This window comes from Typopeltis vanoorti, chromosome 2 (genome assembly GCF_054136105.1).
Source record: "Typopeltis vanoorti isolate ZY-2024b chromosome 2, IOZ_Tvanoo_1.0, whole genome shotgun sequence".
NCBI classification, from domain to species: Eukaryota; Metazoa; Arthropoda; class Arachnida; order Uropygi; family Thelyphonidae; genus Typopeltis; species Typopeltis vanoorti.
Window position 1 is genome coordinate 128613235 of NC_143550.1, and position 19957 is coordinate 128633191.

The 19957-nt window shown below is 35.6% G+C and overlaps 2 protein-coding genes across 2 annotated transcripts in view; one reads left to right on the plus strand and one right to left on the minus strand.

Annotated features, from left to right (window-relative positions):
* Positions 1-10841, plus strand: part of mRpL20 (mitochondrial ribosomal protein L20) — a 56764-nt gene extending 45923 nt beyond the window's left edge. Inside the window, exons 4-5 of the mRNA XM_090413102.1 lie at positions 7363-7428; positions 10677-10841. Of these exons, the coding sequence (XP_090269228.1) occupies positions 7363-7428; positions 10677-10781 (171 nt within the window). The 3' untranslated portion in view covers positions 10782-10841. The remainder of the gene's footprint in view (positions 1-7362; positions 7429-10676) is intronic.
* LOC150109426 (endothelin-converting enzyme 1-like) overlaps positions 10826-19957 on the minus strand; it is a 297401-nt gene continuing 288269 nt past the window's right edge. Inside the window, exon 18 of the mRNA XM_090413095.1 lies at positions 10826-13727. Within this exon, the coding sequence (XP_090269221.1) occupies positions 13628-13727 (100 nt within the window). The 3' untranslated portion in view covers positions 10826-13627. The remainder of the gene's footprint in view (positions 13728-19957) is intronic.

The following is a 19957-nucleotide window of genomic DNA, read 5'->3' on the forward strand; positions in this document are numbered from 1 at the left end:
TCATATATTTATTAAATCCTCTAACTCTTCTTACAACATTCATTTCACTCCCATCTCATGTTCTTTGACCTCTAGGGACACAATCAGATGCTGCAGCATTTCAGCATCTTTTCAAAGCTTTGCATGCACTGTGATATTCTCCCCATTCAGTAATTGATACCATAGAACCAAAGATAGTATTTTCCTTGGTGTGTCATAATTTCTGGATTTGTAGATTAGCCTGCAATGTATTCAGATTGGGACATCCGTATAGTTGACTACTTCCCAGGTTAGTATCGCATGATCACTGTCATCAGCTGGTGGTAAAACAGTCACATCCTTAACTGAACCCCCCCACACCACCACCTTTTTAACATTATGATCAAATCACACTTTCTGGCGCCTCAAGTTGTTTCTTTTACATGCTGCATGAGAAAGTTATCTTGCAACAGCCACATAAATTCTCCTTCATTCTTTCATGAGTTTTCTCTGCTACCTAATCAATATTTGGATAATTTAAGTCACTCAGAATAATAATTACTCGAAGTACCCATTTTTGCCACATAGCCAACACATTGAATCATTTGGTATCATAACCAGCTGTCTTTGTAAGATATTACAGAAAATGGTTAATTCCAGACGTCTCTGGTATTTAGAAAAACGATATTCTCTCTATTACACAATATGGCTTTTGTCGCCATTGTTCAACTTTAGACCATTTGTTCTGTTTCTGGTTTCAGTTTTCTTTGGCATGGAAAAAGCTTATGACAGCTAAAAACATCTCTATAAACCTAGGTCTTTCTGTCCAGGCATGCTTTCCAAGTTGGACTGGGAAGTATGCTATTTTGCTATACATTTTTATCAAAGTTAACTTAATCACCGAACAGCTTCCTCCCATTGTAGACAATTCTCAGTGTGTTGATAACTGCAACGTACTATCACTCTTGTGATGTGAGGGTAATTGAAAGACAACTTCAGCAAGCAATGGATTATGTTTCTCTATGGGTTAAGGTTGTCAGCAGAAAAAAGTCTGTGTACACTTCTTTCGAAAATGCACTCGTCACTCAGATCCTGAATTAAGAATAGGATGAACTGTTATTCTGATAGCAAAAGAAGCCAAGTTCTTCAGACTTATCTTCAGACAAAAAGTGCAAGAGATGCTCTCTTGTACTTTTTGATGAACACATTCATCAAAAAGTGCAAGAGAGCATCTCCTTCATACTCTGCCCTCTACTGAATGTAGTGCAGATCGATTTTCATTGCTTCGTCTTTATCATGCACTTATGTTCAAGCTGGATTGTGGGTCTCAGGCTATGGTCCTGCAAGGCAGAATAATCTGTGATGGTTGAATCCCATCCATTATCTGGGCTTATGAATAGCTACTGATACTTTTCTCACAGCATCGTACATGGACTAGTTTATTTTCTCTACATTGGGAAGCTCAATATCACACACATCAGACTTCCATTCATATCTTCTGTATGCACGTTAAAGAGATTATGCGAGCTACTGGCATGAATGCTTGACAACATTACCTGCACCGAACATAACAGCATTTCTCCGTGGCAAGTTTGCACTCCATCCTGTAATCTCACTTATCATACTCCATCTGTCTACCTGCAATTGCACACAAAGCAGCCCACTCAGATCTCTTACCCATCTATACTTGATGGTTCAAGATCAGAAATTTTGTTGGCTTTGCTGCTTATGTTTCCTGACATTACCATCTCCATCAGATCCCACCTGATTGTAGTAATCATGCAGCAGAGTTGCATGTCATTCAGCTTGCACTTGTGTATTTAAAAGAAAACTGTTACCAAAAGTGTGCAATTTACAAAGGTTGAGCTCTTTACAGGCTGTCTCCTTTCCTATGTATAATCCATCCAGTGCTGTGTGAGGTCTAACACCTGTTCAAAATGAAAACCCTTAATTTTGATGTTTGGTTATGCTGGATTCCTAGCCACATTGGAATTAAGGGAAATGAGACTGCAGATGCAGTTACTAGATTAGCTCTTACTTTGACATACTGTTATACAGACTATAGATACTTGATAAGGTCAAAGCTAATGGAAAATTGTCCAATTGCAGTCATCACGGGAGGATGCATTGACAAACAAATTGCATGAATTAAGCATTGGCTTTTTAACCAACATAAAAAGAGAGGAAATTGTTATTGTTAGGCTCTGCATTAGGTCAGTCATCTTACACATTTTTATTTACTGAGGGCTGATGACCCAACTGTGTGTGTTTTAAAAAAAAAAAAATTGCAACATAAGTCTTACTATTTTGTCATATTCTGGTGGAATTCCAGGACATTACACAAGAGGGGAATGAAATTTTTACCTATCTAGTAGGCAAATGTTCTTGGACTCGGGCAGATTGTGGGGTGTTTTCACCTTTTAGAAATAATTAATTTGTACGAACGCTACCATCAGGACCAGGTGCTCAGATCATCAATGCAGGAATATGAAGAGTGATGCATTAAGTTGGCCTTGTCTTTGGGTAAGGTAATTACAGTATCATCGGGATGTGAGAGTGGTGGAAACCTGGGTGGGCAGAAGTTGCTTCCAGTGGCCTTGGCAAAGGATCAAGTTTGCAGCATTTGGCCTTTTCAAAGTCTGACTTGGACTTGATGGTTATTTTACAACGGTAAAATAATCATCATGGAGTTTTGGTCTTGAGCAATTCATGGTAAGCAGAGGTTTTTCTTTTGCAGCATTGGCACACTTTTTTGAGAACCAAGGCTTGGATGGTGGCTGAGAATGTGAAGTAGAATGCGGGCTGAAAGCCTTCATTCATGAGGATGATTTGATGTTTGGTATGAGCAGGTGTTTGGATCAGAACTGAAGCAGTAATTGGACCATGGGAAGGAGGAATAGAAGTCATGGAGGTCTCTTGGCACCCTTGTAGCCCAAAGGACACAATTCTGAACTGGTGGGTGAAGATTGTTCTGTGGCAAGAGATTTGTATGACGTTGTGGTCTGAGTTTCCAAGAAGAGAACTGACAACCACAGTATATCTGGAAGGGGTCAAGTGTGTTGGGTACATTGAAGGGGGGGGGGGGGTTGTCAAGTATTCTGGTAGGAAGAGTGATCTGAGATAGGGCATTGCTGATGGCAAACACCTCAGCATTCTTGCCTGCTTGGTCAGTGAAACTGAAGAAGGGGGGGGGGGGCAAATGAGTTTTGGACATTGAAGTCCCCAAAAAGGATGACCTCACTATTGGGGTATTTCAACTGCAGAAAGTCTAGCTTTAGAGAGAGATAGTTGAAGAGGTTGATGGAGTTTGGAGGGTGATAGAGCATATGAAAAGGGGAGGTTGGTTTGGTAGAGACTATTTGTGTTGCTGCAACCTTTGCTATGGTGCAGTATGAAATTTGCTATTCTTCCACCAGTAAACCAACCAATGAACTCCCTTCTTGACTCATTTATGTAGAACCACCCATCAGGGTAAATTGACAGTGGACTCCTCAGCAGCTGAACTACCAGGTCTGTAGCAACACCCCACCATCTAGTATATCATATTAGCCTTGTTCTTTGCTACATATCACATTACCATTCTTTCTTTCACAAGTTTCTATCCTCAATGGACTAATGTCATCTGATATCATTAGTAATACTTACCCTCCTCTTCTAACTCTTCTGTCATTCCTAAAATTATTATACCCTTTACATTAGATTCCAGTTACCATATCTAATTCTGAGAGCCAGGCTTCACTGATGCCAACACTTTTAGGCCATGTCATATTCACCAAAGCAGCAAACTCAACCGCTTTGTTTCTAATGCTGGCCTGGCAGCATTGGTGTATATGCATTAAAAAAATTGCCATCTCATTTCTTCTTATACTTAAATCTACACTAGTGTAAGGACAGACTACATTTTTACCTGTATATGAAAAAATTTTCATGACTACTGCCAAATGTGGACATAAGGGGGGGGGGGTCTGGAAAGTTCTGATAAACACCTAGAACAAAAATGATATTAAAGCAACTGATATAACCACAAGAAAGAACATATGAGGATATAAGAATATAAAAAACATAAGTTACTTTCATAACTCTGCATACTAACAGTATGTTCTTTCTTGTGGTTTTATCAGTTGCTTTAATAACATTTTTGTTATTGGTGTTTATCAGAACTTTCCAGACCATCTCCTCGTAAATTTATTGCCAGCATGCTAATAAATTATATTACACAAAAAAAAAAAAGTGTTATAAATTTTGTACGAAGTGCAATACATTTTTGGCAACAGTTACAAATTTCCTAATGACACGTAGTTAAGGAATTAATGTATAGTGCTTATAGAAAATTATGCAGAGAGACATGTCATTGTGGAATATGTCCATGAGCTGGAATGCAGCTCTCATAACATCGTGCCATTCTTAGCACCAAGTGATGCAGGAGTACATGAAGCAAACTAGTCCATTCCTCCTTCAGAGCAAGGATAATGCCTTGTTTGTCTTCTGGAGGAGAATTTTGAGCAGCAATGTATCTCCCTTTTGCATTCCAGATGTGTTCTATGGAGTTGAGATCTGGAGAGCATGCTGGCCACTCGATTTGATTAATATCCTTGTTCTCCAGAAGTATCTCCACTGCTCATGTGTGGTGTGTCATCTATAAAAATTAATTTTTCGGCTACGGCACCACGGAATGATTAAACATGACGTTGAAGAACTTCATTGCAATATTGTTCACCAGTCAGTCTCTTTATCCAGTACCTGCAACTCGGCATGTTGCAGGTACTGGATAAAGTACCTCCTCACACCATGACACCAGCACTGCTGTAAGTATCCCTTTCAAGAACATTCTCGCAATGGTAAGCAGTACCACGTTCATGCCAGATCAAGTCTAGAATCAGAGGAAAGACTGAAAAGACTCACCTGTAAAGAGCACATTAGCCCCAATTTTTTATGGATACAACACTACTGAAAATGTGCTCTACAATGAACTGTGATAAAGGGATGCAGACTAGGCCTACTTGCTGCAAGTGTCTTGCCACAGTTTGTCGAGATATTCAGTACCTGTGCTTGAATGGAGCTGACTTCTAAGCTGAAGTATCACGGTGTGTCGATTATGTTTTGATGTGTTAACCAAAAATCTGTCTTCAGGCGCTGTGGTAGAGCGTGGACAACCTCTTAGCAGGCATCTGGATCATATTCCATTGATTTAAAACACTGCCCAAAGCCTGGATACAATCTAGTGAGATTCCAAACTGGCTATATCAGTAATTCTGCAGCCTTCTTCAAGCTTTCCAATAATTCTTCCCCACACCAAATCATGTCTTTGAGATATTACGAAGAATCCAAGTTTGCAACTTTATTCCTTCACAAAAAGACTTACCTTCAAACATGATTCGCTTATCGCAGCTTTTTGTCTTTTATCCTGTTGAGTGCTACTATGTGACCCCTTTGCATGAGATTCTAAAATTTGAATGTGTACCTGCTTTCTTCTCAAAATCATCTTATATATATATATAAATTGTCACAAGCTGATTCATCCGAATTTGCAGCTGTAACATCAGAAATAGTGTTCATCATTAGGTTCTGGGCACCAGTATACAAAATGCCTGAACTCAAAGTATAGTTCATTCCTTCAGCAGATTCTCATAACCATGCTCATTGATATTTGTATCACTATTATGTCCACATGTACTAGCATGCATATCCTCAACATTCCTCCCAAGATGATATAGTTTTCCTGAACCGCAGTAAATTTCTCTAGGCACCTGATGCCAAATCCATTCAAGTGCAGGTCATCCATCTTATATATAGTACACCCACAGATTTGAGACCCTTGACACTTCTGCGCATATCACAAAAAGGAGAATCCATTCTGATAATAGGTTAATCAATCCATCTTCTGGGATGAGTTTGTTTATTATTACAGATAGGAAAATTTAGTGTTTTTCTTTTACGAACATTGTAGATTTTAAAAGTGGTAACTATTTTGCTTGTATAATAGTTGGAAAAATGTACGTAAAGTATTAACAAAATTAAAAAAAGGTATAGCATTATACAAAATTTTCTTAAATTTTTGTTTTAAGTAAAAATAATTATACAGAAAAACAAATTTTTTCAAATGAACTTACTTGATCCAAACTTGAGACACTTTAACCACCTTACCGGCCATTATGGATCAAATATGCACTTCACATCCATAGTAACTTGAACATATATATACGTCATGGCCGGTAGCGTGGTTAATGTCCTAAACCAATTATTTATGACTTGTTGTGACTCTTTTAACAAACCCATGCGAAAAAAATACCATTATCAAATCCTTTTAATCTTCATAGTCATTGGTGTCCGAATTGCCATCACTTTCGCTTAAATTGATCACCAAAGGTTCGCATAATTCCGTCTCTGTCCCAATACATATTTTCCAATGAGGTGACAAGAGCAATATTTTCCCCAGTTTTGAACTGTAATACTTTCAATCGCCCGTTCTGAAAACTTAAAAAGTTTCGACATATCAATATCCCCAGTTATGTTGCAATGGCGAACAGTTGGCACTCTTTTCTCGACTATGTAAAATTCGTGAATAGTTCTTATAACGTCTGCATCAAAATCATTGAAAGCTATGTTTTCGATCTTTTTTTTTTTTTTTTTTAGGAGATTTAAATTTTGGCTTACTTTGATTCCCTACGAATTCTTTTAACAGTCGACTCTGATATGCCCGCACTTGCATGTTTTATGACTTGAGAAAGGGGAACAAGGAGACTGCCTTCTAACGATTCTTTTTCGCAGAATGTCAGCACGTTATTCTTTTGCAAAGGTTTAACACCAGAACGTACTGGATCCATCATACAAATTAATAAAATAATAAAAAATGCAAAAAAAAAAACGACAACAAAAATCAAGCTACTAGTACAGCGGCAAACAAGAATGCACGTGATTTTGCATGTTGGCGACCAATTCGTACATCCTTCATTTCTTTCTCCCCTTCAGCATGAATCGACTGTTCTTGGCACCAGGTGAGGCTCTACAAAGTGTGGTGTACTATACATGTCTTTTCTACCACCAGATTCGCTCTACACATCCGTTTTTGCTACATATAGCAAAATTTGAATCATTTATATTATCATTGCCCCCCCCCCTTCTTGATTCTGTCGTATGTTTGGTAATAAATTAACCATTTTTACTTTTAATTTCTGTCTCGCTCCTTTCATATTAACATAACATTTTATCATATTAATAGTATCATGTTGGTAGCATGTAAAAGTGTACAATATATGCTACAATACTGCTCTGTCAGCATTGCCATTCTAATGAAAATTCATTATAGTAAGTGTCAACTATAAAAACTGTACCTCTCGTCTTTACGAGTTTTTCAATAATGGACTTGACTATATTAAATGCTAATTATTTTCTATTTCTATGTAGTGTAACATATTCCTGAATACGAAGATTCTTTCAGAACTTGCTGTATGGGAACCAAGAACTTTCACAGTAGGTAACGATTCCAGTGAAATACAGATTTGAATGAAGTGTTTTTTAATTGAAAATGTTGATAAACTTTTCGAATAATGACTATTGAACTAAATAAACTTCCATTTAGTTTTCTTTCCTTTCTGATAAAATATACAACTAATCTTCCTGTCTTCCATTCTCTTCATCTTTGATCTTGGGACTGCACTATTAGTTCTTCTTTTCATCCTGAATATAGTAGTTCTCTGGTAATAACAAAAATTGAAAGTATTTTCACTTGATTATACTATAAATTGAAGATGCCAAGAAATTATATTCTTGGTTTCATCCTTTATCCAAGTACAGGGTAGCCATAAAATAACTTTCCCTCTTTGGAGGCACAGGATAGAAGTGAAGCATTTTCCGTAAGATTTTCCAGACTGTACCATAAGCCATATCAAGTATGAGAGCTATGGCACGAGGACTAGTACTGGTCCCTGTGTTGTTGAACACTGCAGTAGCAACATTTGTTACAGTCTCTTCTTGCACTGCTTTCTGTCCTTTGCCAGGTCTAACTCCTAGTGATCCAGTTTCTTCCAACTTCTTAATCATAGCTCAGTGCTACAGCTGACAATAGGACCTGTACGCAGGTTATGAAGCCTTCTAAATTCCCGAATGGCCGCTACGGCAGTGCACTGTTTAAGGTAAAACAACAAGTAAAGCACTCTGAGGCAAGGCAGGATGCATATTGAGCACAATTCGTCAGTCATTCGAATAACTGCCTGAACGTTCCCAAGTGGAATTGGTGGCGCTGCTCTCATATGCACAGTGAAATTTGCATAATCCATTTTACCTGCGTTTACTGCAAATATTTGACTGCTTTCAGCTCTGCCAGTGCCAAAATTTCCCCTATCGGCGACTTTTGGTACTAAATCTTTTTTTTGCAGAAATCATCTCCCCATGCCTCCAAAAGTCTCAATATAAAATTTGGTCTCATTCCATTTATTGGTTTTAGCTACAGATGCCTCCAAAGAGGGAGAGTTATTTTATGGCCACCCTGTATAAGCAAACCAAGTTTGCACATGAAATAACTTCACGACTTTGTTGGAACTTTTGATATGCTTTCTTCTTTTCCTTCACTGCCTCTTTACCTTCCTGAGTTCACCAGAGTTCTGAGTTTCCTATCCTTACAACCTCACCACATACCTCTCGGTCTGAATCCGTTTTCTTCAAGATTTGCTATTAAATCTCCAAGGTCTCGCTCTTATTTTCGAATTCTTTAATTTTTGATTCAATGATGTCTGTGTATATTAGTGTACAGTTCACCACTGAAAGCTGCTCAAACCTTGATTCGCTTTAAAACTTTCTTTACACGGTCTTCTTTTCAACATGAAATTTAATTTTATTCTGCTCAAAGATCACTTCCTATTTCAAATCCTCTATACTCTGGTGTACAGAGTATAGAGGATTTGAAAGTGGCCCCTCTCATTTCGACCCCTGTAGATAATGAGTAGGCTACAAAAATGTAAATAATACACCTAATTTTTTAATTCTAATTTATTTGGTTTTATTAGAATAAATGCACATTGTTTAAAACTTGAAGTTGCAATGCCTCTAAGGTGATCAGTCACATTACGTTTTGAAAATCTTGGACTATTCTTTTGATTTGCATCGGACATGATGAATGGTTTGTTTAAGTGAATCCTTTTTAGGAAGTAATGCTGTGACATTGGCATGTGGCTGTTCGTTCGTGGTTGTTGCATGTTGCCGTATTTGACCATCAATTGCAATGCTTGCGACCTTGCAGCTTGAGCTGCATGGTTATGTTTAGTTATGACTTTCACAACTGGGCCTTCCAACCCCTCTGTCTAAACACGCCCTTTGCAGGTGGAACGTTTTTCACAACCCCCAGATTCCAGTTGCCTCTTATGCCTCTTATTGACAGAACACTTTTTGCCATTGTACACAGGGGATTAATCAATCAAGATGCAAAAATAATATGCAGATATTGTACTGCCTGCGATGCACTGCAGATAATGAGGCGGCGAAAACAGCAAATGTGTGTTGTCCACTGTGCCAGGAAATGTGAGGAGCCAGATGCAGGAACTTTTGTTTGAATTTAGACAAATCAGAACATTCACTTGTTACTGAAAACTCCTATAAGATTAGTCACTTCTCTTCAGAAAGATTTTAGTAATGCTATCATCATCCCCTATGTCTGAGGCAATAGTCACAATCTTAAAGAAATACAATCTCTGCATGGCTTTCTCTCTCTGTGTCTGGAGTAAACAAGTGTCCTGTTCTTACAAGTTGGCCTAAACAGACAGGAAGATCAGCCAACATCCATAGGGAAGAACACAAAATACATCTGCAGTGATGTATTTAGTCATTGGTCAACTGGCTTTGCAGACCTTTACATACATGGAATAATCAGTGAATCTGCAAAAACCATGGAATCAGCAGTCGCTACCAGAAAGTCTAATTTAACTAAATATGATGGCTAAAACTTTCCAAAATATGGGAAACACTAATACTTCAAGGTCCAGTTTACATTCTAAGCTGCCTTACCTAGTTAAGAATCCAAAAAAATTAGATGAGAATAAAAATATATAACCATACCTTTTTAGTACTACAGTTGACTTCATTATGGCAAATACTGACAGTTCTAATCAATGTCTATATATTATGCTATTCTTTATTTCATTATGCTATATCATTATAGCACAATGCTATATCATTATAGCAAGCTATTCTGGTGGTCCTTACGAGTTTGTAGGGACCGATAACATGATTATATTAAGAGTTGAATCCCACTTGGGAAGGAAAGGAGAAAAATTTTTTTTTGATCAGGAGGGAATTGTGAACTAGAAACTCATGCTGAAATTTTGGGTTGCACTATCAATATGTTTTCAGGCTATATTCATGATATTTTGGATAATTACTGTTTAAATATCAGTTATACACAGTGTACTAAGCTCATTATGTTAGTATTCTCAAATGAAAATTTTTATATAAACGACTGTTTTCATCCTTATAAAATTTAACTGTATAATGTAGGGTGTTTTTGATGTTTGGTTGTTTTTCTTAGTTTCATAAAACATAATTTCAGAGGTAGTTAACTTTTATACAGTTAAAGCCCAGATTTGATGCAGATACTAGTTTAAACAACTATCCTTCAAAATCTGTATTCCATATTGTATTTTTTCCTAATTGTGGCAAACAATTTGGAATACAAAAAACATTTGTTTGAAATAATAATATTCTGCTAAAGTTATCAAAACTGTCTTTAGGGTCTGACAGAAATTGCAAGAATGAAACAGCATTTGGATCCAGTTGGAATAGAAGCTGCATTTGAACCTCCCCCACAAGGAGTGATTACAAGAGGAATGCTTTAACAAATTTTTTTTTAATGTATGTAAATGTAATTAATTTGTGCAAATAAATTATAACCTTCAGTTTTTATTGTCATTATAAAAACCTACATAAAATATGACCTCCTTAGAAATTTTTACATCATTTGGAAGTACAAAAATAATTTGACCATTAAAACCTTATTTAAAAAATAAAATATACACTTTCACTTCTATACATAAATTATTAGAGAGCTTTCTCTTAAAAATCTTGTAAAAGAAACAACACAATTTAGAGTAACAATAATGAGAGCTATGAAAAGGAAAACTTATGTCTGGAATTTTGTCAACCACTATAATGGTGTTCCATATCACCAATCCAATGCTAAAGTAATTTACTACAGCAAACTGGCTTGTTTTGTACTGTGAGTCAGCCTGTGTGTGTGTATATATATACTTTCTGACAATCATACTTTTGCAAGGCAATGGCTGCTGAATTTTAAGTATTAAATAAGTTACATGAAAGTTACTCTTCTAACAATATACTAATTTACAGGTACAGCATTAAAAACAATGCAGTTAGTCCTTAGCTCTAATACTAGTTATTTAAAAATAATTTGGATTGAAAATTTGTGTTTCAAGGATAAAATAGGATGCCAATTGTTTTTTTTCTACACAAATTATGACATTACTTTGTTAAAATATATTGAATTGTCAAGTAGCAAGTTTCTCATATAAAATAATCCAAATTTATTTTCTCCTTAAATATAGATTAAAAAAATCTAATTTTACTTTAGATAATCAGAAGAAAAATATTTAGAAATTGATAACCATATGAGATAAATCTAGAAAAAGCCATTTGAATATTCAATTAAAATTATTGTTATATAATGCAATTATAAAGAATAATATAGAATTTGAGCAGCCATAGTTCAGGCAGTAAAGACCTTGGCTTTTCAATTTAACTAATCTCAATGGCAGTAGCACAGTTCCCCACTCTGTAAGATAAACTAGCCAGAAAATGTAGATAGGATAAACTGTACAAATTTGCACCACTCTTTCTACAGAGTTACTTGGCAGTGACAGGACCTTAAGATGCATACTAGAACTTTTATATTTTTCGGTCAGAATATTTACATTCATTAATAAAATCTTTCTTTCTCAATAACAAGCTAATGCACAATGAAACTTATTTGTGCTTATGGTCCCATAGAAGTTTCTTCTAAGGAAGAAGTGGGGGAATTTTTTGAGTCATTAGAACAGGCAGCTGCAATAAAGAAAATGGAAAAAGTGATCTTTGTTGGAGGTAGGAAATGAATCTAACCAGATATATGGGAAAACTTGGACTTTGCTGGGAACATTACTAATACTATGTTTCAACATGAAGAGAAGACACCAGAAATAAGAAAAGCTTCAATGACAATGATATCTTCACACTGGTTCAAGATACAAGAGTGTACAGAGGATTTTGAAATTGGAAGTGACGATTACTTCATTCTAAGCAGGATAAAAATAGATATCACATTGAAAAAGAACAGTAGGTAAGGAAGTTTTAAACAATAAAGTTGAGCAGCTTTTACAGGCAAACTAAAAAACTTCCATAGCTTGGAATTTCAATAGCCAACTCTGAAGACTGGTCGATTCAGCTAGGGAGGTATGTTGTGAGGACAGAAAAAGAGAACTAAACTTATGTGTAAAAGTGGCTAAACAAAAGTAATGGGAAGACTCGAGTAAGAGTGGAAAATAAATATCGGGAAGGTGGCAAAACGTTCATGGGGCTATTCAAGAAGCTTAGAAATGGAGAAAAGAGAAGGAATCAAAGATAATGATATCCTAGATGTCTGGAGTAATTACTTTGAAAGACTTAACCACACTACCGGCCGAGGCATCTATAGACATCAAGGTTATCATGTGTGAATACAATTTTAATATGCGAAGTGCATATTAAAATTGTAATACCATTGAAGCATATGAGGATGCGTATTTTATCCATACTGGCCAGTTAGGTGATTAAATGAACCAATCCGTGACAGAATTGTACTAGAAAATATTGCTTGGAAGTTCATGCTATCTAGTCAGATCACAAAATAAACAAGAACCATGTTGCTTATCTCCCTAGACAACTTTGAAGGAATGATATTTTTGCAATCAACCATAACATGCCTGCATTATTATTCGATAAAATACATCAACAAATCTTTATAATTTTTTGCTGTTTAAAGTGATGGTTCCATCTAAAATATAAATTATCTTATATATATAGATATGGTTATCTATTTCTAAATTCAAAATTAATTACATCCCTCCAAATGAATTGTCAGATTTTTTTCATCATAAGATTTCAAAAGACACATTTTAAGTACTGACAAAGAAAAAAGATAAGTCTGAACACTTACAGGGATTGCTGTACCTGTTGCTAGAAGCTTGTTACATTTCATGGTAGTAGAATTCTTTTTGCAACATGGTACTTTAGTAATTGTTTATCAGTATCATGTTGTAAAAAAAATTAGGCTGACATTAGCAATATACTAGATACAAGTTTATCTTTCCTTCTAATGACAAATAAAGAAGAAAAAAAAACTGATTCTAAAACCTTGATGCAAATGTGAACCATTTTAGCTATTAAAAAAAATTGCAACTTTCCATAATGAATTAGTATTCAGTTTTCTAAAAAAAAAAAAAAAAAAAAAAAAAAAAATGAAAATTAGTAATTCATTTAAAGAAAACTTATACAAGTCTCAGAGCAACGTTCAAATGAAGACCGAATTTAGTTCACATTAAATTACATCTTACATTTAAAAGATGCTTCAATGAAATTTATTTTATCATCACTTGCAATTTGAAAAAAAAAAAAAAAAAAAAAAAAAAAAAAACCTTGAAGGAATGACATTTCACCACACAGAACAGTATTTTAAAGGCCTCATAGCTGACTCTGTAGCACATCTGAAGGCAGCAGAAAATTCTGGAAGCTGCTGAAGAGCTGCTTTAACTCTGCAATAGTAAAATAATCGATTGCCATTTCTATTGAAACATGCCATTATATTTTAAATATTTTTGTAATCATAATCTATTGTATCCCCAAATATATGTAAGGCTGTTAAAATAACAAGAATGATTAGACAGGCATTATTCAAAAACAATCGCCATGCATCTCACAGTAATTAAAACTAGGAATGTGATATGAGGAGGTGATAACAATAAAACTAACAATAATCAAGGGGATTTCAGAGTTTGAAATGCCCTTGATTATTGTGACAAGCTATGATAAGTAATGTCTGAAAATAATCAGCGTGCATGTCTGTTTGTTGGCTGTTGTATGTAATGTACAGCATTCTTGCTTCATCCTAAATGACACTTTCTCCTTTGTAGTATTACAATGCCATTTCTGAAGCATTCATATCTGCACAACTCATTTCATAAACTTTATTATAGTTTCATAACTATCAACATCAGATTGTCTCATTATCCAGTAACACACAGCACACTTCCTTTGAGACATGTATGTTGCCATGCATTATATGAAAAGTCACTATCTGGACTTGTTTTCAATCTTAACATCTGTGGAGAAAAATTAATGCAGAAGTCATTTTCCACATATAAGTATAAGTAGCAACATTTTTCTACAGAATAGGCATGACTAAATGAAGAGAAAAACAGGTGATCTTTTTAAGCAACAAATACAAAATGTTATATTCAGGCAATAACTGGAGGGGGGGAGGAGCAGCTAACATATTCAACACTTTTTGAGGCATTAAGAAGACAACTGGTACAATGCAAAAGGAAAAGTTAGTCCATGTTGGAGAACTAAACAGAAGAGTAGGAAATGATCACTAGAAATGTTTTGGAGAAAAATGCAAAATCCTCCCTCGAAAATAAACAATGTATTAATTATATGAAGAGCCAAAGGCTTCAAGTAATAATAATTACTTAAGTAATTATTACTAACACTATGTTCCAACATAAAAATGTGCACAAATTTACATGGAGAGAAGATGCAAGAAATAAGAAAAATCTCATTGATATATTTCCACTAGTTTGGGACACGAGTATACAGAGAATTTGAAATAGGAAGTGATTACTATTTAGTTTTAAGCAGAATAAATAATTATTTCATATCAGAAAGAAGTGCATATGGAAGAAAGTTTTGAAACAAACAAGAACCAAATCTTTGAGATTCAGTGGCAAACCCTGAAGAAAATAGTGACTGATTCAGCCAGAGGCCTATGGTTGTCTGTGATAGAAAAATCAGAACTCTGTGGTGGACTCGGGAAGTTAAGAAGCAGTCAAGGAAAAGAAGAAAGCAAAGAGATATAAAAATGATGGGAAGACTTTGATAAGAACACAGAAAATAAATATGAGGAAGGTGACAAAATATTCTGGAGGCTATTTGAAAAAGCTTAGAAATGGAGGAAAGAGTACTGTAAAAGGAATTAGAGATGAAAAAGGGGACATGAAAACTGAAGATATTCTTAGGTATCTGTAGTAATTACTTGGAAAAATTGCTAAATGAAAGATAGTGGTAGAAAACTCCAAACAGGAATGCAGTTAGGAATACATATCCATACTTGAAGTAGAAAAAAGTCATCTGAAATGGAAACGCAGCTGGAGTAGATGAAATTCGACCTGAAATGCTAAGATATTGGAGGTTATGTTTTCCAGTGGCTGCACTACATAATTTAGAAGGCCTGGTCAAAAGGGTTGGAGCAGAGCTCTGATAGTACCCAACTATAAAAAGAGAATCACAGTGCTATTTCCCTACTGAGTGTTCTTGGTAAGATTTATGCAAGTATATATACTTGGTTTATACTTGAGAAATGGCAAAGAAAATTTGTAGAAGGGAAAGCTTGGTGAATTACAAACTATATTCAGACCAAATAGAGGTTGTCAGGACAAGAAACACTTTAAGACAAATAGTTGATAAATCTTGGGAATATAACAAGGATTTGTTTTGTAGATTTGGAAAAGGCATATGCCAATTGGAAAGCTCTTCAAAACTCTACAATTATATGATGTAAATGGGAAGTTATATCAAGCAATACGTTATTAAAACATTTGACCAAACCTGGAGACCTCAGATATGAGGGCTCCAAGAAAGATTAGTAGAGTGAACAGATGGCATCAATGGCAGTATCACATTAAAAATGATATTAGGAAAGAACTTGCCATTGTTAGTAGAGCTAATCTCAGATGGTAATGGTCACTTAAACAGAATGGGCAAGGAAAGTAAGTGTTCTTTATTGGCAGGAAAAGATCCAGAGGAAGATGGATTGATACAGTAAAAGGTGCCTTAAAAGAGAAATATAAGATCTGATAATGTTGGAATCTTCACGGATAAGATTAATTTGGAGGAAAATTATTGGTCGGAAGTTAGTATTGCATGAAAAAGTTACACCCTTACTATCATAATTATCAAGGAATTTGATAAAGTAGCAAAATGGGAAACAGTGAATCGGGGCAGCTGTCTTACTGAGACAAGTCTAGAAGAACAAAATGAGAATACAGCAAGAATTTGCTTTATTTCAGACACAATGGTCATTTAACTCAGCCAACTTCATAATCTTGTTTCAAAAATTTAATGCTGATATCTAAAAAGTTGATGAAACAGGGCTATTTTATCATGTCACACCATGCGATTATCTTTGTTATAAACACTTTACGATGTTTGGATCATATAACAGTATTATGGTGTTCAAATATGTCAAGAACTGGTAAAAGCTGTTAATTATCGGAAAAGAGGTCAGGCCTTGGGAGCTTACATTTGCTGAAATGGTAAGCTTTCCATTCTCAGAGAATTCACCACATCAGTATCATTCCAACAAAAATGAGTGAATGATATTTGATTTTTTTAAAACTGGCTTATGAAATGGGAGACAGAATTACAATGAAAATTAAGAAAAATTGCTAAGGAAGTCAGCTCAAAAATGAATCTTTTAGAAGCAGTTTATGGCTAATAGTGAGGAATAAGCAAAGTCTATTAAAACTGTATTCAATCATAGATTATGACATCCCATTAGATGTAAACTGCATCAGAAGCTATGAAGAGTTTGCATCCATTGACAGCGAGCCCTCAGTGCTATAATGAACATGAAGATTTTGTGGATGAAATTGCAGCAAAACAGAGGACATTAGGAGAATAAGGAAGTGATGAGGATGGCACCTCAAAGTTTGAATGAGTAACAAAACCAGGACTTGAAAATCTATTTATTGCTGATTACAACTATTTCATGGAGGATGGTAATGCTGATACTTTGCAGTTCAAAAAAAAAGTTACAATTGATGATTTCCTCAAATTAACTGCTAAATACTGCATACTTGTAGAATTTAATATATACATATTAGATTTATGGAAATATTTAAGCCAGTAATTCTAACGAAAAAAAAAAAAAAAAACACTTATTTTGTTTTATGTATATACACCTTTTAAACCCTTTACGTGCAGCTTAATGTAATTGGGCCAAATTATGCTATTATTGATTTGGCCGAGTTAACTGGAATCCACTGTATTACCATGTTAAAATATTTGAATGAGAGGATATAGCAATTGCTTGGTCAGAAAGTAAAATTTTTTTTTTTTTTACTTAGTTCTTAATATTTCCATAAATCTAGCTCTATGCTAAGACCTTAATAATGATCAAAACTAGGTCTGAGTGGTGACTTTTCCCACCATCTTGGGATTTCACCGATCAAACATCCAAAAATGCTTAAGTGTTCGCCATTAGCAACAACCCGTACTAGAATACCTGACAACCCCTCCACAATTTGCCAACATGCTTGATCTTTTCCTAACAAGACTCCTTCCAAATATACTGTGGATGTCGGTTCTCCTCTTGGAAACTCATCACCTCATACAAGTCTCATTTGACATGGAACAAAATTCACCTAGCAGTTCAGTCTTATGTCCTTTGGTACTACCACTTCTGTAATTAACTGGTCCTGGTGGTATCCAACCTATTGTGTTAAAAACTTGTGTCTAGGAACTAACATCCACGGAAAAGGCCAACGTCAAATTGCTCTTGCTTTCTCTAAAATCATCAAATAACCAACTCTTGAACCATCTAGAGACCTGCCAACTAATCAGTGACCAGCAGTATGGATTCCACCATTTGCAATCTATAGCCGATCTAGCTTTCGCCACATCTGGACTCAGGCAATGAAAAAATTCAGAGAAACTCACATGGTTGCCCTCGATATTTTAAAGTCATTTGATCAGGTTTACACAGGGGGGGTCTAATTAGCAAACTGCTGTCCTATGGTCTGCCTTCTACACTCTGCACTATTAATCACTAGAACAAGAGCCACTGCCAACCAACACCCTTTTACAGTACATTTTGAAACTCACTGAACTAACTTCACTGCCTCCTCTTTTATTCCATCTACTTTTGTTCTTTGGAACAGCCTTTACTCTCTGCCTTCTCCAAAGAATACAACCTTTAGTTGTTAAAAAAATGTAAATAGATTCCTCCTTTCTTCTTATCCTCTTGTACATATGCAGCACTGATTTCTATAGGTCTTGTGACATTTCATGTGTGGGTCTGATATTAAAAAAATAAATGTTGCACCAATATAATTTCTTATCAGGTATAATTTATTTTCTGACAAAATGAAAAACACTTGCTACATACAATGATGATAATGCAGTAAAATTTGCTTACTGTGGAGATGTTATATATCAATGGTAGCAGACACAAAAGATCATTTACAAAGAAAAATGTTTTACGAGGGTGGTCTGAAAAAACGGATTTATAATTTCAAAATTATTTTTATTTCTCAACATAATCTCCCTTAAGACTAATACATTTATTCCAGCGCGGTACCGTCGACAGGGTGTAGCATAGAGGCAGCCTGCCTCTATGCTACACGCTGTCAATGATTAGGGTATGCGGCATCGCTACGCTAACAATTCCTGTTAGCATAGCAAGTGCAGAAAGAAGTTTTTCCAAGTTTAAACTGATTAAAAATTATTTGCGAACAGCAACGACCCAAGAAAGATTGGTTGGTCTAGCAACTATATCGATAAAGGGGGGGGGGGGGGGGGAAGAAGTTTTTCCAAGTTAAAACCGATTAAAAATTATTTGCGAACAGCAACGACCAAAGAAAGATTGGTTGGTCTAGCAACTATATCGATAAAGGGGGGGGGGGGGGAGGCATAGCTTATAATTTAAATTTAGAAGAGTTTATAAAAAGTTTCATTGTGCAATATCCCTGTAGAGCAAACATTTAATATTGTTTTGCATTAGTTTCTCTTGTAATAAAAGCCAAATAGCAATTGGAAATTTTCTTATATTTTTGTCTTATAATCCATCAGGGGTGATATTTAATTGTTTGCCTCAGGGTGCGATCCAATCTAGTGATGGCCCTGCTCCAGCACCATTATCCCATCCCCGTAGTGGTTCTTAGTAAGATCTATAAAATACCCCTCCAGCTGCAATCACCTCTTGATTCGAAGAAAAATGCTGACCAGCGAAGAAGAGTTTTAGTTTTGGGAAGAGATTGCCAAAACACCTTTGTGGGCAGGTGCATTGTCCTGATGAAAGATGATTTTTTCTTCTGCAAACCGAGCTTTTCTCACGAATTTTTTCATCTAGTCTGGTTAAAAGATCGGAATAATATTCCCTGGTTATTGTTTTACCCTTTTCAAGATAATTAATAAACAAAATGCATCCGAAAACACCGATGCCATGACCTTTCCTGCTGATGGAACCAACTTTGTCTTCTTTGGTGCTGAACAACCAACTTCTGTCCACTATTTTGACTGCTGTTTGGATTCTGGTGTGTAATGATGAATCTGAGTCTCATCCATAGTAATAAATCAATGCACAAAATCAGTTTTATTCTTGTTAAAACACACCTAGCTGTTCAGAGATTTTCATAAGAGTGTGTTTTTGATCTGCTGTGAGCAAGCATGGCACCCACTTGTGCAAAGCTTTTTCATTTACAATTCTTCATGCAAAATATATCTTACATGTTCTTTTGAAATGTCTATGGTCTCAGCAATTTCAATCAATTTGACTCACTGGTCATCCAATACCATATTGCACACATGATCAATGATTTCTGGTGTTACACTTTTTGGACGTCCTTCGTGTGGATCGTCTTCAAGGCTGGTATGGCCACATTTAAACTCTCGGCAGCCCATTTCTTAATTGTCGAAAACGAAAGAGAAGGCCCACAGAACAATTTGAACAGTATGAATTTCTTTTGGTGTTAAACCTTCTTTTACA